This window comes from Megalobrama amblycephala, linkage group LG21, assembly GCF_018812025.1.
Source record: "Megalobrama amblycephala isolate DHTTF-2021 linkage group LG21, ASM1881202v1, whole genome shotgun sequence".
Lineage (NCBI taxonomy): Eukaryota > Metazoa > Chordata > Actinopteri > Cypriniformes > Xenocyprididae > Megalobrama > Megalobrama amblycephala.
The window spans coordinates 32,124,895-32,151,735 of NC_063064.1; the positions used below are offsets into that span (position 1 = coordinate 32,124,895).

General features: G+C 37.5%; 2 protein-coding genes across 2 annotated transcripts; one reads left to right on the plus strand and one right to left on the minus strand.

The window, feature by feature from the left end:
- Positions 1 to 4,480: 4,480 nt before the first annotated feature.
- Positions 4,481 to 16,796, minus strand: LOC125256547 (inhibin beta B chain). The gene is made up of 2 exons (XM_048172625.1): positions 15,619 to 16,796; positions 4,481 to 5,600 (listed from the first exon to the last, which is right to left on the minus strand). Exons 1-2 carry the CDS (start codon positions 16,001 to 16,003, stop codon positions 4,825 to 4,827), a joined length of 1,161 nt encoding a protein of 386 aa, XP_048028582.1. The 5' UTR covers positions 16,004 to 16,796; the 3' UTR covers positions 4,481 to 4,824.
- A 3,135-nt stretch (positions 16,797 to 19,931) lies between these two features.
- Positions 19,932 to 26,508, plus strand: ralbb (v-ral simian leukemia viral oncogene homolog Bb (ras related)). Its single transcript, XM_048172626.1, has 5 exons — positions 19,932 to 20,088; positions 21,822 to 21,970; positions 22,057 to 22,265; positions 25,503 to 25,680; positions 25,760 to 26,508. Exons 2-5 carry the CDS (start codon positions 21,857 to 21,859, stop codon positions 25,877 to 25,879), a joined length of 621 nt encoding a protein of 206 aa, XP_048028583.1. The 5' UTR covers positions 19,932 to 20,088; positions 21,822 to 21,856; the 3' UTR covers positions 25,880 to 26,508.
- The last annotated feature ends 333 nt before the right edge of the window (positions 26,509 to 26,841 follow it).

Below are 26,841 nucleotides of genomic sequence, written 5' to 3' on the forward strand. Positions count from 1 at the left end.
AACAGCTATTTGAAATTGTAATAATATTTCACTGTTTTTGTTGTAGTGAGCAGAAGAGACTTTTATTCCAAAACATTAAAAAATCTTACCAACCCCAAACTTTTGACAGGTATATAATTATATACACTCATAAATATACATAATTCAGTGTTTTTATTATTATAGTGTCAGATTCAGGCTTTCTCAGCTATGATCTATTGTCTAATAATGTGTTTTCCTCTGGTTCGGTGATTCCCAGTATTGTGAGATTGTGTGTTTCTTTTCAAAACATGTAATTTGGCTCCTGCTGACACACACACACACACACACACACACACTAATGTGCACGTATGCCATAATCGCAGTGCTGACAGATCTGGGATGTTCTGAGTTTTAAAGTGGCATGGTCAGTGGTGTTTAGTTTGGACGAGTTTGAAAATCTGTCACAACACAACAAGTTTATAATTTACTTCCTTATGTTTGTCCAAAAAGGACAAAAAAACAACAACAAAGACCGCATGTTGTGCACTATATTCCTAGTCTTCTCCCCTTTGCAGCTCTCAAAACATGGTTTCAGTGGTGCTGTTGAGACATCTAACGGTGCAATATTAGATTTAAGTATTGTAGCTGACCATGCTGCGTTTATTTGATCAAAAATACAGTAAAAATAGTGAAATATTTTTACAATTTAAATGAAATGTTTTCTATTGTAATATAATGTAAAATTGAATTTATTCCTGTGATCAAAGCTGAATTTTCAGCATCATTACTCCAGTCTTCAGTGTCACATGATCCTTCAGAAATCATTCTAATATGCTGATTTGCTGCTTAATTATTATTGGTGCTCAATTATTAATAATGATTCTTATGTTAAAATTTTTTTGCAAATAATAGATCATTTATTTAGCACAAACCATGCAAAATACCCACTTCAGTTTAATATTTAGAGTTAAATGTTTGCTCATCTAGTCATAGCGAAGCTTGCTTTAGCAAACACAGTTTATTTCTTGAAATTCTAACACAAAAGTCCATGCATTTCCAAGGAATCGAGAACACGACCTCGGTTCTAGCAACACCAAGAATGCATGAAGTGGCTTTGGATAAATGTGCATGAATGAAAGCGGTCAGTCTTGATGCAGAATAAGAAATTTATTTCATAACAGTTACAAAGAACAAAATATTTAAAAGCATTTTTATCTTACATAAGCTGTACAGAGATGGCATGTATTTGACTCTAAATGATTCCGGAATAGATGCTAGAAGTATTAAATAGAAAACTGGAAAACAAAAAGACAATTAAAATTGATGGAAAAATATGAAATATTCCATTTATCTACTGTACAAAAACAACTTGAAAATGGAATCCGTTCTATTGTACCCTGATACATCGTTTAGGCCTCTTGCGCGTTTAAAAAGTATTTTACAAAAGAATCCGATGGCCTCGCCATCTCACAATAGCTAAAGTCTTGGCCTCTTTGGTTCCATAATTCGGTATAATACATTTGAACAGCATTCATTTGCTTCTATAAAAATAACTTTTCTTTTTTTCAATGGCAGGTTTTTTTTTCCTTTACTAATAATGCAACTTCAGTGCAAACATTGTAACAACCATCCGCTCGGAAAGTTTACATTTCAAGTATTGAAAAGAGTTCATAACAAGTATCTAGTGTGGGTCATCTGGTGTAGGTCACTACTATACATTGCATAGCTTGTGTGGCACTTATTTCAGAAGAATTGTGAACCTCGTGGTACCTTCGAAGGCAAGTGCTTTATATTGTGCATTCTCGATATTTTTTGCAAGTGCTATGCTGCACTATGAGATCGCTCGATTCACTTGTGTTTTAGAGGAGTGTGTGCCGTTTGCTCCACACGCTGTTCCGTGTTTCTTCGGCTTGTTGCATGAGTAATCAGGCTCCCGAGACATCACGAGACACGCCTCATGATTTATGAATGGACCTCGTGTCTGTCGAGAAACCCAAAAAGTTTTGCTCTTTGCAGATGTTCGTTGAAGTTCAAGATGGATGCTCTCGGATGGATTGGTTGTCACTCGATGTACTCGTTGTGGGAAGTGCTGACGTTGTTTTGAGAAGATGGTCAGTGCTTTTTGATTCAGTTCTGGGCAGGTACATGGATATAAATGTCTTTAAGATCACCTCTCCTCCGTCTTTCAGTTTGTTCCATTTTTTCAAGAGAGCTAAACCTGGGGAAAAGACGTTCCCGTCGCTCTGATGTGAAAGCTGAGAGTATCGTACAAACTAAATCACTCGATGGTTAAAGAACATAAATATATGTACAAAGATGCTGGAAGAGTTGGGGTGTGTGTTTGAATGTGGACGTGTGAGCATGGATAAAAGTGCGGTCACATTTATCGGTGCTCTGCGAAATTTCACAGATTTCGCTCATGTTCATCTCTACGCTATTGAAAATGGACGGTTGACCTTTTTTTTGCACATGATGTTTAGCTGAAATGTGACCGCACCTTAAAGAGTTAGTTCACCCAAAAATGACAGTTCTGTCATCATTTACTCCCCCTTGTGTCGTTCCAAAGACTTCCGTTCATCTTCGAAACACAAATGAAGATATTTTTGATGAAATCTGAGAGATTTCTGTCCCTCCACTGACAGTCTACAAAAAAGTTCATAAAGAGATCGTAAAATTAATCCATATGAATTGAGCGGTTTAGTCCAAATTTCCTGATGAGATTTGATCGCTTTATATGATGAACAGATTTAATTTAGACTTTTATTCACATATAAACATTAAACAACGGACATATCAGTTGCGGTAAACGGAAGCTCAAGCATGTTCATGTGACGTGCAAGAACCAATGAGGTTCATACGCGCGTTACGCATCACGTTTGAGATTCAGTGAGAGCCAATGAGGTTCATACCCGCGTTACGCATCACGTTTGAGATTCAGTGAGAGCCAATGAGGTTCATACGCGCGTTACGCATCACGTTTGAGATTCATTGAGAGCCAATGAGGTTCATACGCGCGTTACGCATCACGTTTGAGATTCATTGAGAGCCAATGAGGTTCATACGGGTGTTACGCATCACGTTTGAGATTCAGTGAGAGCCAATGAGGTTCATACGTGCGTTACGCATCACGTTTGAGCTTCAGTGAGAGCCAATGAGGTTCATACGCGCGTTACGCATCACGTTTGAGCTTCATTGAGAGCCAATGAGGTTCATACGCGCGTTACGCATCACGTTTGAGATTCAGTGAGAGCCAATGAGGTTCATACGCGCGTTACGCATCACGTTTGAGCTTCAGTGAGAGCCAATGAGGTTCATACGCGCGTTACGCATCACGTTTGAGCTTCAGTGAGAGCCAATGAGGTTCATACGCGCGTTACGCATCACGTTTGAGCTTCAGTGAGAGCCAATGAGGTTCATACGCGCGTTACGCATCACGTTTGAGATTCATTGAGAGCCAATGAGGTTCATACGGGCGTTACGCATCACGTTTGAGCTTCATTGAGAGCCAATGAGGTTCATACGTGCGTTACGCATCACGTTTGAGATTCAGTGAGAGCCAATGAGGTTCATACGCGCGTTACGCATCACGTTTGAGCTTCAGTGAGAGCCAATGAGGTTCATACGCGCGTTACGCATCACGTTTGAGATTCAGTGAGAGCCAATGAGGTTCATACGGGCGTTACGCATCACGTTTGAGCTTCATTGAGAGCCAATGAGGTTCATACGCGCGTTACGCATCACGTTTGAGATTCAGTGAGAGCCAATGAGGTTCATACGCGCGTTACGCATCACGTTTGAGATTCAGTGAGAGCCAATGAGGTTCATACGGGCGTTACGCATCACGTTTGAGCTTCATTGAGAGCCAATGAGGTTCATACGCGCGTTACGCATCACGTTTGAGATTCAGTGAGAGCCAATGAGGTTCATACGCGCGTTACGCATCACGTTTGAGATTCATTGAGAGCCAATGAGGTTCATACGGGCGTTACGCATCACGTTTGAGCTTCATTGAGAGCCAATGAGGTTCATACGCGCGTTACGCATCACGTTTGAGCTTCAGTGAGAGCCAATGAGGTTCATACGCGCGTTACGCATCACGTTTGAGATTCAGTGAGAGCCAATGAGGTTCATACGCGGGTTATGCATCACGTTTGAGCTTCTGCAAGAACCAATGAGGTTCATTCTCGTGTTACGCATCACTTTTGAGCTTCTGCAAGAACCAATGAGGTTCATTCTCGTGTTACGCATCACTTTTGAGCTTCTGCAAGAACCAATGAGGTTCATTCTTGTGTTACGCATCATGTTTGAGATTCAACGAGAGCCAATGAGGTTCATTCTCGTGTTACGCATCACGTTTGAGCTTCCTCAAGAACCAATGAGGTTCATACGCAGGTTACGCGTCACGTTTGAGCTTCAGTGAGAGCCAATGAGGTTCATACGCGGGTTACGCATCACATTTGAGCTTCTGCAAGAACCAATGAGGTTCATTCTTGTGTTACATCACGTTTGAGCTTCCGCAAGAACCAATGAGGTTCATTCTTGTGTTACGCATCATGTTTGATATTCAGCAAGAACCAATGAGGTTCATTCTAGTCTTTATCGAATTCTTTATGAACTTTTTGAAGCGTCAAAGTTTCAGTTGCGTTGAGTAGGTGTCAGATTTCATCTCTCAAGCTCTCAGATTTCATCAAAAATATCTTCATTTGTGTTTCGAAGATGAATGAAAGTCTTGAAACGTCACGAGGGGGAGCAATTAATGACAGAATTTTCATTTTTGGTTGAACTAACCCTTTAAGTCATAAATATTACTTTCTTACTATGATATTTTAGTAGCTTTTGGAATATTTTCAGGTCCGTGTTTTCTCAAGCGCAGCCGCACTCCTCGACGATCATGTTGGGCACGTCCCGTTTCACGATGTTGTATTCGTCGTCGAAGTACAGCATGGACATGGTGCTCAGTTTGGTCGGGATGCAGCAGGAGTTCATGGATCCTGGACTCATTCCCCGCATGCGGTATTGGTTCACCACGGCGGTGTGGAAAGACGAAGCCGATCCGGGAACCCCGGCCATGTACGCGGGACAGTTCCCTTCACAATAATTCCCAAAGTACCCTGACGGGGCGATGATCCAATCGTTCCAGCCGATGAGGCGGAAATCGATGTAAAACTGTTGGCGGCAACACAAGCTACTGCTGCCGTCGCATTCCAGGCCTCGTTTGCGGATGCGGTGTTTGTTGTCCGCCGCTCGCGCTTGCACGACCAGGAAGGGGCGGTGAGACTCGTCGGCCGTGTTGACTAAAATAGGCACGATGCCCATCTTGTCGCACCCCTCGCACCGAACGTCCAGGTTCTGCCGGCGATCGCCCTTGGAGAAAACCATCTGCACGGCGTCCGTCAATGGAAAAGTGTGCCAGCCGCTGCGTTTAAGATCCACACGTTTCTCCACCAAGTTCCACTTGCTCCCGACACCCGGTTCCTGCGAGTAAACCTTGACCGTGATCTTCCTCCGAGAGCCCTTCTCCAAAATATTAGGCAGAATTTTGAAGTACAACCACAGGTTGGCCTGGGACACGTGCAGGTTCTGGTTGCCCTCGTTGGAGATCACAAAAAACAGGCTGGTCTTGGAGGTCAGCGACTCGTCTGTGGGATCAAGAGAGGAGAAAAGAGGTCAGCTCAGTGCATTTCATCAACTGTTACTCAACTGAACCTGGTGAACTGAAAGCCTATAGGATAAAGCCTCGCGGCGGACTGAAGACTCCGGACATTAACATTCAGAGAGGCCAGCGAATCTCTAATGCCGATGTGAATGGCCTCCCAAAGTGGGACCACTTCAACCTAAAGACATTAAATTGTGTTCGTTCTGATGAGATTCTCATTACTGTAATATAGTTAATTGATTTTTTAAATAAAATACATTATTCTTTTCACATTACAGTAATGTTTACAGTAATAATAATGTCTCTTTTTTCCTGCAAATAGGTTTCATTTTGTGCAAAATAAAAAATAAAAATCTCTGATTTTAAGGTTAGGATTGTTATATTTTATAGGGGAGAAATGGGCTTGCTTAACTTCTCATATAAATAATATCACAATAATTACATCTCTTTTTTTGTCCTATAAATGGGTTTTCGAAGGTTTCATGAGATTCATCCATCTTATTCTATTAAAGCATAAATTAAATTTAAATTAGCATAAGTTTAGCAAAAATATATCAGAGAATTGCACTTGATTGTCATTAAAATACAAAAATCCATTAAAATACTACTTTTTTTTTTTTTTGCAGAACATAATACATCAATTTGTTATGTCTAATTTTAAGATAAAATATGTTCTTGAAACCTTTTATTTTATTAAACCTAAAATTCAGCATAAATTAACGGCAGAACAACACTTTGCCATTTAAATTATGCAATTTAATAATGATAATGAGAATAAATGTCAATGCAAAAAAATAATAATAATTTTTGTTTTATAAATAAGCTTTATTTTGACCAGAATATAATAGAAATTTGTGCATAGAAATTATTTTTTATTTCTGATTTTGAGGTAAAATATGACCCGCACATATTCTTGAAACCTTTTATTTTATTAAACCTAAAATTAAACTTAAATTCAGCATAAATTAACGGCAGAACAACACTTTGCCATTTAAATTATGCAATTTAATAATGATAATGAGAATAAATGTCAATGCAAAAAATAATAATAATTTTTTTCCTATAAATAAGCTTAATTTTGTCCAGAATATAATAAAAGTTTGTGCATAGAAATTATTTTTTATTTCTGATTTTGAGGTAAAATATGACACAAACATGTTCTTGAAACCTTTTATTTTATTAAACCTAAAATTAAACTTAAATTCAGCATAAATTAACGGCAGAACAACACTTTGCCATTTAAATTATGCAATTTAATAATGGGAATGAGAATAAATGTCAATGCAAAAAATAATAATAATTTTTTTCCTATAAATAAGCTTAATTTTGTCCAGAATATAATAAAAGTTTGTGCATAGAAATTATTTTTTATTTCTGATTTTGAGGTAAAATATGACACAAACATGTTCTTGAAACCTTTTATTTTATTAAACCTAAAATTAAACTTAAATTCAGCATAAATTAATGGCAGAACAATACTTTGCCATTTAAATGATGCAATTTAATAATGGGAATGAGAATAAATGTCAATGCAAAAAAAAAAAAAAAAATTTTGTCCTATAAATAAGCTTAATTTTCAGCATAAAATAGATATTTGTGCAAAGAAATTATTTTTATATTTCTGATTTTGAAGTAAAATATGACACAAACATGTTCTTGAAAGATTTCATGAGATTCATTTTATTTTATTAAACCTTAAATTAAACTTAATTTAAATTAAATGCAGAACAAAAATATTACTAAGATTGCAATTTAAATAATTTTTGACCAATAAATAAGCTTCATTTTGTGTAGAATCTATTTTTTTATGACTGGAACATGTTCTTGATTGGTTCCATTAGAAACTTTTTATTTTATCAAACCTTAAATGAAACTTAAATTCAGCATAAATTAAAGGCAGGTCAAAAAATACCACTATGACGTATAATAATGCAAATAAATGTCAACAACAAAATGCTTAACTTTGTGCTGAATATTATTTTAATAATCATTCTCCTGATTCTAAGGTGAAATATGAGCTGAACATGAGGTTTTTTGATCTCAGTGGTTAAAGTGTGTGTTCTCTGTGTCTCGTTCTGGGGTCCGATCCAGTGCGGCCGGGGGTCTGGATGAAGATGACAGGACCGAGAGAGCTTATGAGAGCACAACACAACCCTGCAAAGACTTCCCAGCGAAAGCTGCTGAGCCGCAGAGAGCGCACAATGAGCAGCGTGACGTCACAGGAAACGCATCACAGGAGTCGACATACAGCGGTACAGTGAGAGCGCGATCAAGCACATCCCTCTGACAGTCACAAAAGCAGCACATTTACATGATACTGAATGCTTCTGGTGACACCAAATCTCTCAAAATTAATCAAAATCTATTATTTGATATCTGAACTAACTCATCCCATGCACATCATTTTGTCATGTGATTTCTCAACTGTTTCTCATGCACGTTTATGTGATAGTGATGCTTGATTTAGCAAACAAACTAACATGACAGTTTTCTGTTTTCTCTCTCCCGTTTTTTCCCACTACAGACTCCAACATAAAACAAGAAATATGATGTTTCCGCTGCTCTGGGAGCATTAATAAATCTGAGCCTTCGGGAATTTGGTCCGCAAAACACACATAAAAGAGAAATGTTTAAAAATAAATCGAAAAATATTCTGCATATGTCATGAGTTATGTGTGCATGTGTATATTTGTGTAGATGAAGCGCGCAGCTGTGCCAAAAGAGCGAGTGAGCGATGTGTGCCGGTCACATGGGCGGCTCGCAGGCTTCTGATTGGATAATCACATTTGGTTTGAGTACAGCTCTGTAACTCATTTAAATGTAAACTCTGTCTGGCTGAATTAGAGGTAATATTTCATGAAGACTTTCATTAGTAACAATAACAAACAATATTACACTATATGATGTTCCTGGGAACATGTTCATTTTTGGGTGAACTATGTGGCACACGCAGTGAAGTATTTATATGGCACTTTTCACAATAAATTATTCTGAAGCAGCTTTGCTGAAAATAAGGAAGATCTTAATAATGTGTGATGATATAGTTTACATTTTGCGATGATAAAAGTTGAGATTTGCTATATAGTAGGCATATATAATGCTTTAAGTATACTGTATGTACGTAAATGAAGTTGGATATACTTATATCTCTCACTGCTCACTTATATACGACCTCTGAAGGGTCATAGGGCTGAAGCCTATCCCAGTATCCAGGGAAAACATCTGAAATTGAACCAAGCTAATGTAAGAATATCACTAACACTGATGAATAAAGAGTATAAAGTAAGGCTATTAAATAGCAGTCCCAAACTAGTTTTTGTTAATACAATAAAGTTAGTTGGTAATGAGCCACCACAGTCCTCAAAAACATGACAAAGAGTGAAAATGAAGTGGTATTTTGGTTAAGTTTTTAAAAATAAACTACATTTAACATGGTTAATACACAAAACTAACTTGAACTGATAATTACTGAAACTGGTTTGCAATACATCAATAAATCAATTTTAAAGATAATTGCAACTTTTTATTTCACAATACTGATTTTTTTCTCTCACAACTGCGGTATATAAAGTCAGAATTGCGGTATATAAAGTCAGAATTGCGCGTTATAAACTCAAAATTGTGAGTTATAAACTCAAAATTGTGAGTTATAAAGTCAGAATTGCGAGTTATAAAGTCGGAATTGCGAGTTATAAAGTCAGAATTGTGATATAAAGTCGGAATTGCGAGTTATAAAGTCAGAATTGCGAGATATAAAGTCAGAATTGCGAGATATAAAGTCGGAATTGTGAGTTATAAAGTCGGAATTGCGTCATATAAAGTCGGAATTGTGAGTTATAAAGTCGGAATTGTGATATAAAGTCGGAATTGTGAGTTATAAAGTCGGAATTGTGATATAAAGTCAGAATTGCGAGTTATAAACTCTAAATTGCGAGTTATAAAGTCGGAATTGCGAGTTATAAAGTCGGAATTGTGATATAAAGTCAGAATTGCGAGATATAAAGTCAGAATTGCGATATAAAGTCAGAATTGCGAGATATAAAGTCGGAATTGCGAGTTATAAAGTCGGAATTACGAGATGTAAAGTCGGAATTGCAAGTTATGAAGTCGGAATTGCGTGATATAAAGTCGGAATTGCGAGTTATAAAGTCGGAATTGTGATATAAAGACGGAATTGCGAGTTATAAAGTCAGAATTGCGAGATATAAAGTCGGAATTGCGAGTTATAAAGTCGGAATTGTGAGTTATGAAGTCGGAAATGCGAGATATAAAGTCGGAATTGTGATATAAAGTCGGAATTGTGATATAAAGACGGAATTGCGAGTTATAAAGTCGGAATTGCAAGATATAAAGTTGGAATTGTGAGTTATAAAGTCGGAATTGTGATATAAAGTCAGAATTGCGAGATATAAACTCAAAATTGTGAGATAAAAAGTTGCAATTACCTTTTTTATTTTTCACTTAGTGGCAGAAACGAGCTTCCATAGTCAACAGCTTTCATGCACGTCTTTCAAAATAAAAGTTCTGCATCAGAAAAACATTTAGAAATACGTGTTTCTTTGACGACACACACTCGGCAACCACCTCAAAAATATCTTGCAACCCACTTTTGACCCGCTTTCTGTAGCCAAATCATTGAGACACAAACCATCAGGAAACGAAGACAAAACTCGTCGCCATTAAGCTGCTGTCAGTGGGACAAAACAATACCTGGGCGGGACCTTCTATAGCCACAATACAAGCGGCCCAGCATGTGCCCACCTGACCACACAGCCGAGGTAATCTGTGTGTCATTAAACGGGGGTTCATCCACAGGGGTTTGCAAACGCCATTAGGACAAACAACACCTCACTGCTTGTTTCATACACTTACAGTTCCTGTTCTATAGTCCTACAACTGAAAACACACTGTATGTACATTACAATGATAGTGACTGACTCAACACTTCAGAAAAACATTGCCCGGCTACCCACTAACCCTAAGAACGAGCGCTAGTGATGCTTGAACGCGACTGAACACAGGAGGGATGGTGTTTACTGTCACTGCCGGTTCCAGCTGGCCAAATCAAAGCGTAAAAGCGAAGCTAAAAACAAGCTGTGACGTGGGGCGAACGCATGATTACAGGTTGGACGGCTTCCCGCTTCGATTCAGGCCTTTAGTAAAGCGCGGAGCACATTCATTATTGGGCTCTAATAGACAGCGCGAGCGAATTATCCCTCTTGGCACCCGTCCTCACCTGAGTCTCCACACACCATTAAGATGTCACAGAAACCTAGAGGGACTCAATTGGCCTCTGCCAGCGCAGGGCAGCACCATTCTTACAGAAAACGAGATCCTCAAGAAGATTCTGGACGTCTTCCAGAGCTCCATGTCCTGAGGTCACCCCGCATCCTAATGAGACGCACAGGCAGCTTTACTGATGTGCCAGCGGCTTCACAGCTCCCAGAATCCACTGCCTGACGGCTTCATCCAGTCACTACGACTGCAGAAAACTGCTTTCTGAGTGGTTATGCTTTCATAAATTCAAAGCCATAAATTTGTGCAGTTTTGTTTTAGAAATTATAATTTGTTACTTTTTTAATATAATGTCTTGAGTTGGATTTTTAGGTGTCTAAAGTTTTTGTTACAATTTATGTATTTTTTTCACTATTACTATTTTATTTTTTATACAATTTTACTGTTATTATTATTATTATTATTATTTACTTGTTTTAACTTCATATTAATTTTTTTTATTTTATTTATTTTTTATTTAAAATATTTTTCTATTACTCATAGATGAAGCCTTAAGCATTTTTACGTGTATTTTATTTTTAATACATTTTTATTTATTACACTCTAAAAAATGCTGGGTTAAAAACAACCCAAGTTGGGTTGAAAATGGACAAACCCAGCGATTGGGTTGTTTTAACCCAGCGGTTGGGTCATTTTAACCAAGGGAAAGGGTTGTTTTAACCCAGGGATAGGGTTGATTTAACCCAGCGGTTGGGTCGTTTTTAACCCAGGGAAAGGGTTGTTTTAACCCAGGGATAGGGTTGTTTTAACCCAGCGGTTGGGTCGTTTTAACCCAGGGAAAGGGTTAATTTAACCCAGTGGTTGGGTCGTTTTTAACCCAGGGAAAGGGTTGTTTTAACCCAGGGATAGGGTTGTTTTAACCCAGCGGTTGGGTCGTTTTAACCCAGGGAAAGGGTTGTTTTAACCCAGCGGTTGGGTCGCTTTAACCCAAGAAATGGGTTGTTTTAACCCAGCGGTTGGGTCATTTTAACCAAGGGAAAGGGTTGTTTTAACCCAGGGATAGGGTTGTTTTAACCCAGCGGTTGGGTCATTTTAACCAAGGGAAAGGGATGTTTTAACCCAGTGATTGGGTCGTTTTAACCCAGCGGTTGGGTCATTTTAACCAAGGGAAAGGGTTGTTTTAACCCAGGGATAGGGTTGTTTTAACCCAGCGGTTGGGTCATTTTAACCAAGGGAAAGGGTTGTTTTAACCCAGGGATAGGGTTGTTTTAACCCAGCGGTTGGGTCGTTTTAACCCAGGGAAAGGGTTAATTTAACCCAGTGGTTGGGTCGTTTTTAACCCAGGGAAAGAGTTGTTTTAACCCAGGGATAGGGTTGTTTTAACCCAGCGGTTGGGTCGTTTTAACCCAGGGAAAGGGTTGTTTTAACCCAGCGGTTGGGTCGTTTTAACCCAAGAAATGGGTTGTTTTAACCCAGCGGTTGGGTCATTTTAACCAAGGGAAAGGGTTGTTTTAACCCAGGGATAGGGTTGTTTTAACCCAGCGGTTGGGTCATTTTAACCAAGGGAAAGGGATGTTTTAACCCAGTGATTGGGTCGTTTTAACCCAGTGATTGGGTCGTTTTAACCCAGCGGTTGGGTCATTTTAACCCAGGGAAAGGGTTGTTTTAACCCAGGGAAAGGGTTGTTTTAACCCAGCGGTTGGGTCATTTTAACCAAGGGAAAGGGTTGTTTTAACCCAGCGGTTGGGTCATTTTAACCAAGGGAAAGGGTTGTTTTAACCCAGGGAAAGGGTTGTTTTAACCCAGCAGTTGGGTCATTTTTAACCCAGGGAAAGGGTTGTTTTAACCCAGCAGTTGGGTCATTTTTAACCCAGGGAAAGGGTTGTTTTAACCCAACAATTGGGTTAAATGTTTGACCCAACCTGCTGGGTAGTTTTTATTTAACTCAACTATTGTTTAAAATTACTGTATTTCTTGCTTAAAATGAACCCAAAATGGACATTTGTTAATATATTTAATGAATAATAATTAAACAATAAATATTTTTAAATAGCTTATTAATAAATGTTCACCTTTTGATTATTATTGTTGCCTCTAGTAATTATGTGTCTGATTTTTAATTTCTAACCTATTTTGGGTTCATTTTAAGCCAGACATACAATCGTTGAGTTTAATAAAAACTACCCAGCAGGTTGGGTCAAACATTTAACCCAACCGCTGGGTTTGTCCATTTTCAACCCAACTTGGGTTGTTTTTGACCCAGCATTTTTTATTTCATTAAAATATATTAACTTGTAATTGAAATGACTTTCCTCGTCAGTTGACGTCATCAATCTGTTTTCGTTTTTCAACCACCTTCTTAAAAACACTTTGCTCCATCTATTAAAATCCTTGTGAATTATTTTTTACGTTTCTGTTTCTGAAATATGCCACATTATGGATGGTTAATGCGTCACAGTCAGAGTTGATGATGACTTTAAGTGGAAAGCTCAGATTCTTGTGTGTTTTCAGTGAGTTTAAACCTGTCAGACTTCAGCAAATCTGCAAAACAAAAAATAAGCGGCCTTTTATCAACATAAGCATCAGACAACATATACTGACCGGTTAACCCGACACAAACAGTTCACCAGTCATTTTCAGTCTCCATCATGAGGCATTTCGGTAAATTGTTCCTGGATCTCGTCCGGGTGCGAGTCTCATCTTGGCAGCCTCAGAACAACACAGCACAAAGGGTCAAAGGTCCAGGTCTGCGCTGGGACTGAATAATTGCGGCCCGAATGGTGCTCGCGATCTCCTGGACTTCACGAGTGCCCGGTTTGGCCCTGGACGGAGGGCAGCGCTTGCGACGGGACCTGTGGTGTGTCGGTAAGACTCAACCCTGCTCATTGTGAATGTGTGCTTTACTAAGAAAGGATTCTGATTGCAGTTTGACCTGAACTCAGATTCACTGCAAGCTGCTGAATTTGTTTAGCAAATTCTACAATACATTGACAAGCTGAAAAAACTCAATTCTGGCCTTGAGATCAACATGAAACGCTCTTTGCATCCCATTTTACATGCATAATGTGACAGATTTTTGAATGTAACAGGATATTTAAGTGGAAAAAAAAGAAGGATGGGATGTGATCCTGACTCTTCTCTATGGAATCTAAAGGGGAATTCGTCCCCTTTATTGCATTAACTGATATTAAATTAGCTATTTGACGTCAACTGAAAAGAAAAGACATTTCGGAAGTTCGTGCAACAAGACAAACACCTTTTGTCTTTGTGAACGACGTGCACTCATGATGTAATCAGATCATAAGCCACTATGGCAGAATGCAATCCAGTAGCGTTTATTTTAGTGCATTTTCTCAGCCCTGTATACAAAAGATTTTAGTGTTTCGCAGTAATTGCAACTGAAAGTTATGCTGTGTGTTTCGCTGCTATCAGATAATAGATCTGTGATGCATTTTGATCTCATTTGTTGATTTATAAGTTGGCTTTAGTTTGATTCTTTAACAGGATTGTGAATGCATGAACAGTTTTCTGTGTGATTCCTGAACCCTGATGGCTTTAAATGCTCATTTTGATGCTTAGGTTCTGAAAAGAATAAAATAATAAGATGTTCTGATGCTTTAAAGACCAAAACACTGATCTGAAGAACCTATAATGAAACTTTTTTCAATCTCCAAAGAATCATATAGCAACCTAAACAGAACCAAATAACCTTTAACATGAAGATTTATTGTAGAATTCCCTTCATAGTAAAGAGTATCATCCCATACACATGGTAGACCGGGGCAAGTTGTCACGAGAGCTCTCTGATGATTTCAGACACCTTTCTAGAATCATTTTTGTGACTTTTGTCGTCCAGATTAAAAATTCAATATTTTTTTGTAATATCTGTAGCCTAATGCTGGGTTAAAAACAACCCAAGTTGGGTTGAAAATGGACAAACCCAGCGAATGGGTTGTTTTAACCCAACAATTGGGTTAAATGTTTGACCCAACCTGCTGGGTAGTTTTATTTAACTCGACTATTGTTTAAAAATTACTGTATTTCTTGCTTAAAATGAACCCAAAAGATGTTTAATAAATGATCTTTTATTAATATATTTAATGAATAATTATTAAACAATAAATATTTATTTAATTGCTTATTAATAAATGTTCACCTTTTGATTATTATTGTTGCCTCTAGTAATTATGTGTCTGATTTTTAATTTCCAACCTATTTTGGGTTCATTTTAAGAAAGACATAAAGTCATTTTTAAACAAAAGTTGGGTTAAAACAATCCATTTTGGGTTTGTCCATTTTCAACCCAACTTGGGTTGTTTTTAACCTAGCATTTTTTAGTGTATATTGACAATAAAAACACGCTGACACGCATTAATACAAGACTCACACTGTGAAGGAGATATACATGAACTGAAAGGTAAAGCTACATTTTTCATAAATGTCAGGCCGCGGGGCAAGTTGTCACATGTGTCTTAATTATAAACAATTTAGTAATTACATTTTCGGTTGGCTACAGTTTAATGTTTCTATGTTTTGTGCTGTTTAGTTAATTGTTTTGTTTTTAACAGCTGTTTAAACTTGGCCTCTAATCGTATATTCTTACTTGTGACAAATCTTTTAAATGAACTGACCTTTCCCAGAGCAATAGTTTTGTAATAGCTTAATTGTAGTAGAGACTTAATTGCATAAACGCACTCTTTTACCATGTCACAATCATAATGATAGCGACGCGTAAATGCGCGCACGCAGACCCGCCTCGAACACACCTGTCTCGGCAAAGCTGATGATCTCCGACGCCTCCTCCTCCACCTCGTTCACGGACGCGGCGTGTCCGTCCAGGTTCGGGATCTCCACCCTCCCGTCCTCGCGCACCTTCCCGGCGTGGAGCTTCTTGAGCGCGGTCACCATCGCCGCCTTCGGGACGGGGTGGGTGATGTTGGGTCTGTCCCTCATCTGTAACCGGCTCAGAATGTGTCTCTTCACCGCCTCCAGGAACTCCACGTCCACCCGTGTGGGTCCATCCGTCTGGCTGAGCCCGCAGGACGCGCAGCTCGGGCTGATGCTCTGGGCTTCGGTGTCCGGTGCCGGTGTGCAGCGGATGGAGGTGAGGAAGGACACAAAACAAAGCGCTTCGAACATCAAGCTTTTCATCTTCCGTGATAATAAACGGCAGGGGTGGCTGGAGAGCTGGATTGATGGAGATGAAAGCGGCCAAGTTCGTCCCGTCCCCCTAAAAAGTGGCACTTAAAAAGTAGGGAAAAGTGAAATAATTGGTCAGGCTGTAATATCCACTCCTAGAGGTCCGGTCCGGTTTAAGAAAAACGCAAAGAGCAATACAAAAGCAATAAATCCTGTAAACGGCTAGAATATGTTCCTTCTTGTCTTTGGTCACTCCGCGATGCTTTCTGTTCAATTCGGATCGATATCACAGCGAGGAAGACCCGTTTCACCATCCGATTCGTGAATGATGTCAATCAGAAAGTAGCCGGAGCTCTTGAGATGTGTCCACGTACAGCCGCGCTTTTACGCACGAGTCTGATGCGTCATGGCATGACTGGAAATCTCAGTATTACGCGTCAAAAAGCCCACAGACTAAACAAAGGAGCTGTCCTGGTGATTTCTTCACACTATTGAGTTAAAATCATCCATGATGAAGGGAAGCGAGCGCAAACCAGTCAATTTCCCCACAGCGTTTCCAAATAATCATTCGCCTTTATTTTAGTTCTTCAGTTGATGATCCCGTCCTCTTTTGTTGGACATTTTGACTTCCAATGTACGTTTCCCAAATACTTCTTCATCATCGCTCTCGGTGCTCGGGATGGTGTTCGGGAGCTTCAGCTCTGTTTCTCGTGCAAACAAACATTGTGCCGCTTTAGAGCCTCTGGAAAGTTTTTATACGGGACTGAAGAACCACGTGGGACGACCCGACAACTTCAGCAGGACTAATGCACATTCAGTGGATTTATGTAATTCTTATCAAAATGTGCTGAGATGCACATATAGTAATGATCGGTCCAATAGAATCTCATTTATGAGAGTTAAAATTGGCATATAAAAGTAAAATTAAATGCAAAGAAAAAAAAATCCTGTAAACATAACTTTTACATTAGTCTATGTATAGGTCAGGTAATATACACTCTAATGCTGGGTTAATAACAACCCAAGCTGGATTGAAAATAGACAAACCCAGCGGTTGGGTTAAATGTTTGCCCAATTAATGTTTAAAAATTACTATATGTCTGGATTAAAATGAACCCAAAATATACTGAAATTAAAAATCAGACACATAATTACTTGAGGCAACAATAATAATCAAAAGGTGAACATTTATTAATAAGCAATTTAATACATTGTTTAGATATTATTCATTAAACTGGGTTCATTTTAAGCAAGAAATACAGTAATTTTTTTAAACAATAGTTAAGTTAAATAAAACTACCCAGCAGGTTGGGCAAACATTTAACCCAACCACTGGGTTAAAACAACTCAATCACAGGGTTAAAGCAACCCAATCACAGGGCTAAAGCAACCCAATCGCAGGGTTAAAGCAACCCAATCACAGGGCTAAAGCAACCCAATCGCAGGGTTAAAGCAACCCAGTCGCTGAGTTAAAGCAACCCAGTCGCTGGGTTAAAACAACCCAATCACAGGGTTAAAACAACCCAATCACAGGGTTAAAACAACCCAATCTCAGGGTTAAAACAACCCATTCGCTGAGTTAAAACAACCCATTTGCAGAGTTAAAACAACCCAATCGCTGAGTTAAAACAAGCCATTCGCAGGGTTAAAACAACCCAATCGCAGGGTTAAAACAACCCAATCGCTGAGTTAAAACAACCCGTTCGCAGGGTTAAAACAATCCAATCGCTGAGTTAAAACAACCCAATCGCTGAGTTAAAACAACCCATTTGTTGGGTTAAAACAACCCAATCACAGGGTTAAAACAACCCAATCTCAGGGTTAAAACAACCCATTCGCTGAGTTAAAACAACCCATTTGCAGAGTTAAAACAACCCAATCGCTGAGTTAAAACAAGCCATTCGCAGGGTTAAAACAACCCAATCGCAGGGTTAAAACAACCCAATCGCTGAGTTAAAACAACCCGTTCGCAGGGTTAAAACAATCCAATCGCTGAGTTAAAACAACCCATTTGTTGGGTTAAAACAACCCAATCACAGGGTTAAAACAACCCAATCTCAGGGTTAAAACAACCCATTCGCTGAGTTAAAACAACCCAATCTCAGGGTTAAAACAACCCAATCGCTGAGTTAAAACAAGCCATTCGCAGGGTTAAAACAACCCAATCGCTGGGTTAAAACAACCCAATCACTGAGTTAAAACAACCCATTTGCAGGGTTAAAACAACCCAATCAACCCAGTCTGGGTTTGTCCATTTTCAACCCAACTCAACCCATTTTTAACCCAGCATTTGTAGAGTGTATATGAAGTGTAGCCTATAAATGGTGTTAGTCAATGTTCTATTAAAAAATGCAAAATTAATAAAATTTTATTTTATTATATCATAATAAAAGACTAATAGCTATTGTTACATTTCAGTAGGTGTATTTATTCAGATCAACAGATCCTTATTATAAGATAAAATACTTATCTTAATTTTAATTTTACTACTATTATGCAAAAGCAAAAAGGCGTGTTTTTAGGTAATTATAGATCATTTTGTTAAATCAATGTCAAATGTTTCTATTTACAAAAACAAAGAGTGAACTGTGGGTCTGGAGAAGATATATAGCCATTTACAGCCAGTATTCCAGTGCTGGAAAGTAAATGAGCACAACTTTTAACTGGTTTGAGTGAATGAACGTGTGAACTCGTAAACTGGTCGAGCAGGCGCCAGAGAAGCTCATTTAAACGTGACTGGCTCTCACAGAAAGAGTTTAAAAGTAGGCTAGCACTAAAGATAAAACACCTTAGCAGTTGTTTTTAAATAGAAGTGCAAAGGAGGTCTCTTAAAATAAAAGTACTCGACTAAAGAGTAACTTTATTTTACATTTATCTGAATAAAATAGTCCAGTCAGTGATGAACCGATAGCGCCTCACTGATGACGTTTAAAGTTGTAAAACAGCGCCACCACTCGCCAAAAATAAGAACTCACAAGAGAACAGCATGTATAAATATTATTCAGAATGTAAAATATTCGCAGTGTAGCCTATAGAAAATGTAATAAATACGTAAATAAATAAATAAAATAAGCATATGAAAATCAAAGTACAATTCACATTATAAATGACACTTTTCACAGACTGATGACGCATTTTAACGGTCATCAATATCGTAAATCCTGCATTTTTTGTTAAATGTTTGTACATTTATAACACTAGTATTATATTACCTTTGCTTCAGATTACAGAAAGCCCAGAAAATGTGAGAATTGCAAATAATAAAGTAAGTAAATAAATAAATAAATAAATGACCCTTTTCACTGACTGATGACGCGTTTTAACAGTCATCAATATCGTAAATCCTGCATTTTTTTTTTACATGTTTGTACATTTATAACACTAGTATTATATTACCTTTGCTTCAGATTACAAAAAGCCCAGAAAATGTGAGAATTGCAAATAACAAAGTAAATAAATAAATAAATAAATGAACCTTTTCACTGACTGATGACGCGTTTTAACGGTCATCAACATCGTAAATCCTGCCTTTTTATATATATATATATTTTCATTTTTAAAAAAATGTATGTACATTTATAACACTAGTATTATATTACCTTTGCTTCAGATTACAAAAAAAAAAAAAAAAAAAAAAAACAACTAGTTAATGCTGCTGTGAATGTATTTCTAATACAGCGAATGGTAAAAAAAAATTACATATTTTTTATCGTTATCAATCGCTCTCTATTTTTTTCCCACTTTTTGAAAGTTGTGAAAACACTTGTGGAGTTTTCCTTTTGCTATATTTTGCGCAAATGCAAACACACAAAAAATATATAATATAAAAGTTTAAAAGTTTAACCAGACTTCCGCTTCTGAGAAACGCGGAAAAATAAAAAAGATAAATAATTTTATCTCAATTCATAATAAGGACGATCTTAGCTGAAATTTCCATACATGATGTGATGGCGTCATATCCTTGTAATTTGAATATCCGGTGGGCGGGGCGGTGTAGCTGCACGGGAGTAGTGGAATTGATCCTGGGTGACAGAATTATGTTTTAATCGCTTATACACGCTAATCAAGTCACTGGATGTTCACAGATCAAACTTCCGGTGAGTGATCTATGAGAGTTTACGTTGTTTTGATCAGTTTGAAAATGTTTAAGCAGTTCGCGCAGACGACAACTGTTCAGTTTTGAGGTATTTCCTCGGATGAGGCGCCCTTATGTCTTTGTGGGAAAACTCTGTGATTGACTGTTTTCTCGTCCAATGAGAGGGCGAGTAAAGGAGGACCCGCCTTATAGTGTGTCCGTTGAGCCAATCAAGAGCTAGAAGAGGCGGGCTCTCACTGATAACAATGAGGAAGGGGTGGTGTCCGCGGGATGGAAAAGTGAAAATCGCTTTAAACAATTTAACAACCGCTTCATTAAAACTTTTTAGTACATTTTAGTAATGTATACTTGTTTTTTGTTTCTTACTGAGACTGTTGTCCTTATGAAGAAATGCTGAGGCTGTAAAATGGTAAAGTACCATGGTACTTTTACTGTGTACCATAATAGTGAATGATTATTCAAATACAGAACTGTAGTACTTCAAAAGATACCATAATACTATCATGGTGTATGACCTGAAACATGATGTTGATACGCTTAGGGGGAGAGTGGGGTAAGATGAGCCATTTTTTACTTATGTTGTCCTGAAGATAAGGGAAAATAAGGCAGAAGTACAATGAAAGTATTTAAAGTAATTTCAGGTAGGGATGCACTGATACCATTTTTTGAGGACCGAGTACCAAAATTTTTTTCCTAGTACTCGCCGATACTGATACCAATACCTATACAGTTATTATTAATTTCTCTTTCTCTCTCTCTCTTTTTTTTTTTTTTGTTTTTTTTTGTTGCAGTTTTACAAGCACAACACAACGAGACTAGTGAATGTAGGACAGCTTCTTTATTATTACTCTAATGAAGAAAGTAATTTTTATGTGCTTGTCACAAACTTAAACAACAAAAATTTCACAGTGTCCAATAACCTTCAAATGTTTCCTATCATTTTAAATGATCAGAATGTTTCTATGACAAAGGGTTCGAAAAATATGGCTTCTTATAAAAAAATTGTTCCTCTGGCTCAGTTTACCCCAGGTTAGGGGTAAGTTGAGCCGAGTCAGTAGGTGGGTGTAAACTGACCATCTAAATGAACCTGAATCAAACCCATGTGAAATTTTAAATATATTCCTATTTTAAAAACTAATTTAATAATCAAATTTCCTTTTACAAATATTCTTTGTAAAAATATTTATTTTTTTAAAGCTAAGTGAAACAACATAAAACCAACCAAATGAAGTTAAATTTCAGTATCTTTAATTGTTTGCATTTCTGAAACAATATGTTGAACACCAAAGATGTAACCTTCCCATAAACAGACTAAACAGAGAGTAAAATTAAATAAAAACTAATTACTGTCACTGAAACTAATAAACATTTTAGTCAAAAGGTTCTTGACATGGTAGTTTTTCTGCAATGTCGACCATGTTAGGCCATTAGAGACTACAGGTGGAGAGATATGTATGATTAAACATCCTCTGGTTCGTATCAGAGAAGGATTTGGTGTACTTGTACACTGTTCCTATCAAATAAACTCGAAAATAAAGATAAACTAAACCAGTTTTGCGTAATATTACACTGAAATGACACCAGTTTACACTTCAGATTTATCTTAAATTCATTGCCTTATAGTGGGGTAAGTGGCTCATCTTACCCACTGGCTCATCTTACCCCGCTCTCCTTAAATTATATACATAATATATATTGATATTTTAAATAATCTATTCTTTTGTATGTTTGCAGTCTCGCTCTGTTTCTTCTTCTAGAACACTAAAGTCATGGCAGCAAATAAGAGCAAAAATCAAAGTTCGCTGGTGCTGCACAAGGTGATCATGGTGGGCAGCGGCGGCGTGGGAAAATCCGCCCTCACGCTGCAGTTCATGTATGACGAGGTGAGTTCATCACAAACTTTATTTCAGCCGTTTACTCACCTTCATGTCGCTCTAAACCCTGTTATACTTACTTATGTGTTGCACAGTTTGTGGAGGACTACGAACCCACCAAGGCTGACAGTTACAGGAAGAAGGTGGTCCTGGATGGAGAGGAGGTGCAGATTGATATTCTGGACACGGCGGGACAGGAAGACTACGCTGCCATCAGGGATAACTACTTCCGCAGTGGAGAGGGTTTCCTCCTGGTTTTCTCCATCACAGAGCCGGAGTCCTTCAGCGCCACGTCAGAGTTCAGGTCTGGACATCCTGTTATCTGCGTTTACAGACCGTTCAGTGCAGCTCTAGTTTGGTAGTTACCGCACTGTATGTTCTGAGAATGATGTTATCATTACGCCGGCATCCTGCCCACAACAAAACATTGATAGTCTGAACACAGTTTCCAGCTCAAGTTATTTGTACTCACTGAAAACAACATAAGAACCTTTAAAATATGTTAAATCAGCTAAAAATTAAGATGCAAAATGACATTATATTTATTATTTAAATCTGTTCTGTTTTGTTTATGAATATATATGAGAGAATTTAGACCTGGGAAAGTCATGGAAATTAATAAAATCTTAAAAATTCATAGAGATTTTTATATAAAACTCAATTTCAGGTGGAATTTGCTGTTTGTGAGTAAATTTTTTTTTAAATGAATAGAAAAATATAAACACTGAGAAGCATTTGGTTATTGAAACTTCTACACTGCAAAAAATGCTGTTCTTACTTAGAGTTTTTGTCTTGTTTCTAGTCAAAATATCTTAAAGTTCTTAAATCAAGAAGCGAAAAAATAATTTTCTTGTTTTCAGAAAAAATAAGTCAAAATTAAATGAGTTTTTCCTTAAAACAAGCAAAATAATTTGCCAGTGGGGTAAGCAAAATAATCTTATATCAAACCAAAACTAAGCTATATAATCTTTTTTTCAGTTTGGATTAAGATTATTTTGCTTGTTTTAAGGAAAAACTCACTTAATTTTCCTAAAAACAAGAAAATAATTTTTACTTGTCAAGAAAATGCTTCTTGATCTAAGAATTTTTAGATATTTTGACTGGAAACAAGACAAAAATTCTAAGTAAGTACAGCATTTTTTTGCAGTGTATCATGTAATTATTCAAATATATTGATATAGTTTCTGAAAATAATGATGTTGAAAATGATCAGCTTTACAGCAGAAGTACTAGAAATATCTATAGGGGAATTTTAAAAGTGATTTCTAGACATGGAAAAGTCATGGAAATGTATAAAAATCATGCTTCTTTTACAAATATATGTTTTTCTAGTTATATTTTATTGGGTAGAAATTGCTATTTGTGGGTTTAATAAAAACTGTAATTGGGTTTATGCACGACAAACTTCAGTATTGTGTAAAACAGGTCGCATCACTTCTGGTTTGGGTCTTTTTGTGTGTGTGTTTCATTAAATATAGAGCAGTTTTATTCAATATGCCTTCAAAAGAGCGAGTAAAGATGAGAAAAACTGATGTCTGTCGCATGTACAGATTGATATCTGAAAGTATTTTATTAACATTTACATATTTAAAATGCCAACAATAAAAAGAACTAGCTAGATTAGCTGATTACCTTTAAAGTGCATCTGTTCACACTTCTGTTAACGTCTGCATTTTTTAAAAATAAAAGTTGTCATTTTTGATCATTTTCACAAAACGTTCACGGTCCCCAGAACAGAGCCTCCGCTTTAAAAAAACAAAAAACATTTCATTCTAGCTTCATGCATTCTTTTTTTTTTATTAACACTTGAATGTGTTGCAATATTTTGAACAAAAAGAAGTACTAGAAAATCATGTTTTTGCAAAAGGCGGGGAAAGGGTTAATATATGGAGTCAAATTAATGCCTTAAAGTTTTGCATAAAAATAAAGTTTTGCAAAACAAAAAAAAGAATTGAGCAATAAAAAAAATGTTTTGCAAACAAAATAAAGAATTGCAAAGGAAAAATAAAGTATTGAGCAGAAAAAAATAAGTTTTGCAAACAAAAATAATAAATTGCAAAATAAAATAACGTAGTGCAAAAATAAAAATATACAAAAATCAATGACAGCTGTAATCCTATTTTATCTTTGCCACATATTTTTCATGCTCAAACCTACTAAATCATTTGCAACGCTCATTTTATTCTGCGTTTCAGTCAAGCGTACGCTCACGATATCGGTTTTCCTATCTCTTTATGGCACTGGTTTGACGTGGGGGTGGAGTCAAGAAACGGGGGCACGCCCCCGCGAAACACGTCATCGGCAGGAGCATAGAGACAGAGCGCATTTATTATAATCTGAAAACCACGCCCACCGGAGGAAAAACAATCCAACCGTCTCCTTGTCTTGTCTTTTCTGACTCATTACAAAAAACAGAACAATGCCTAAAAGCTGCTGTGTGACAAGGTGTACAGCTAACAAGCTAAAAAACCCAGAAATAAGTTTTTATAAGCTGTCGACCCCAAAAAACGAATGTTTAAGGACACAAAAGTGGATACAGGCAGTGAGACAGAGCACAACAGGTCATATTACTATAAGAAATGCATTGGAGGGGGTCGTAATCGGCGACAACATATGCTAAACAAACCAACAAAAACAAACCATTCATTATTTTTAACCATTTCAAAGAATTATTTCACCTGTCGCCGATTACGTTCCCCTCCAATGCATTTCGTGGGGGCGTGCCCCCGTTTCTTGACTCCACCCCCACGTCAAACCAGCGCCATAAAGAGATCCGCACAGAAAAGTGCAGCGCAAAGGAAAACCGGTATCGTGAGCGCACGCTTGACTGAAACGCAGAATAAAATGAGCGTTGCAAATGATTTAGTAGGTTTGAGCATGAAAAATATGTGGCAAAGATAAAATAGGATTACAGCTGTCATTGATTTTTGTAATTGATTATATTTTTATACTTTATTTTATTTTGCAATTTATTATTTTTGTTTGCAAACTTATTTTTTTCCGCTCAATACTTATTTATCCTTTGCAATTCTTTATTTTTGTTTGCAAAACATTTTTTTATTGCTCAATTCTTTTTTGTGTTTTTTTTCATTAATTTGACTCCATATTAATATGCTCAAATCACACTGAGGTTACAGCTTCTATTGCTTCTTTCTGCTTCTTCTTCGCTTGTGTTTTGATCTGGAGATTCTTTACTCTTTCAGAAGATGCGTAATAGCGCCCCCTACCGTATAACAGTAAAAACATGGATCGCCGGAAAATTCCGTCAGTGGAAGGGAAAGGGTTAATTTGCTCAAATCACACTGAGGTTACAGATTTTATCGCTTCTTTCTGCTTCTTCTTTGCCTGTGTTTTGATCTGGAGATTCTGTACTCATTCAGAAGATTTCCTAATAGCGCCCCCTACCGTATTACAGTGAAAACATGGATCGCCGGAAAATTGGCAGGGAAAGAGTTAATACTTGACTGATAGTGTATTTGTACAAAGATTCTCAGTGTTGTATTAGGATATTAAATGTGTTTATGTGTTCTTGTCCGAACAGGGAGCAGATCCTGAGAGTGAAAGCAGAGGAGGATAAAATCCCTCTGTTAGTGGTTGGGAATAAGTCTGATCTGGAGGACAGGAGGCAGGTGTCTGCGGACGAGGCCCGAGCCAAAGCGGAAGAGTGGTCCGTCCAGTACGTGGAAACGTCAGCCAAAACTCGAGCCAACGTCGATAAGGTTTTGTTCCTTCAATACCCTGATACTCTCAGAATACATGCTGATCGTGAGTGCCTCAACTGGGGTTTGATGTTTGCAGGTCTTCTTTGATTTGATGAGGGAGGTGCGGACGAAGAAGATGTCTGAGAACAAGGAGAAGAACGGAAAGAAGAGTGGCAAGAAGAAGAAAAGCCTGAAAGAGAGATGCACGCTGCTTTGAGCTGCACGAACATCAAGCTTTCCTGTCCTGGACTGAGCCGTTTCTCTGATGAAGAGAGATCTTTTCTCTCCTCGACCCTTTTTGATGCCAAATACAATCGAACCAGAACCGTGAGCCACGGTGGCGACCTCAACTACAACTCTTTTTTTGTACATTTCTACAGGTTTTCCAATATCAAATCAGTAGTTCAACTCTAATCTCTGGAATATGGAGCTGTAACATTCCTCATTCATGAAACACAAACAGAATATATTGCAAAGTATTGAATTAAATGCGAAAAAACTACTTAGAAATTAATTTTGCTTGTGTTTCGTGAATTTCTTATTTTTTTACTCTATCACATACACATAAAACATTTGCTTTTTGAGCTAAATACTCTATTTTATCTGCCTTTTCCTTCCTTAAAGGCAAAGGCAACAGACATTCTATGCGATATATATGCGTTTGTTTGTTTGTTTTGAATGCAGTAAAGCATTATTATGAAGCTTAAGAAGGTGGTGAGATTCACAGATTTCACTATGCAAACTCATGAAATGTCACAAAACAGACAATTGATATTTTTGTAATTTCACTGATTTCTCTGCCTGATGATTATAGACCAAATAAACCTTCTCTGAATTTGTTATGAATCTCTTGTGTTTCACTGTTAGTTGTGTTTTGTGTCTCAGTGCTGAAAAAAGTCAATGAGAAAATGCTGGAATTTCGTGTTACGCTCTCGTTTCTGCGTTTGATGACCTCCGGAGTTTTGACAAAGGACGGCAGCAGGGCCATAAGAGTTTATGAGAGCAGTAAAAAGTGTCCGGAGGCAATCAGTCACCTTGACTTTGAATGTGAGAAACTGTCTATTCAGCATTTAACGCCCCATTGTAAAGACGCTTGGGATGTCCTTTACTTGCACATGCTCAAATCTGAGGATGCTAAAAATGCAAGCAATCTGGACGATGGAAATTGTTTTTTTTTTT

Coding starts and splice junctions, on each gene's coding strand:
- LOC125256547 (XM_048172625.1), bottom strand. CDS start 16,003: ATGAAAAGCTTGATGTTCGAAGCGCTTTGTTTTGTGTCCTTCCTCACC. Junction 5,601..15,618: donor CATCAGCTTTGCCGAGACAG/GTGTGTTCGAGG, acceptor TTGATCCCACAG/ACGAGTCGCTGACCTCCAAG.
- ralbb (XM_048172626.1), top strand. CDS start 21,857: ATGGCAGCAAATAAGAGCAAAAATCAAAGTTCGCTGGTGCTGCACAAG. Junction 22,266..25,502: donor AGCGCCACGTCAGAGTTCAG/GTCTGGACATCC, acceptor TTGTCCGAACAG/GGAGCAGATCCTGAGAGTGA. Junction 25,681..25,759: donor CTCGAGCCAACGTCGATAAG/GTTTTGTTCCTT, acceptor TGATGTTTGCAG/GTCTTCTTTGATTTGATGAG.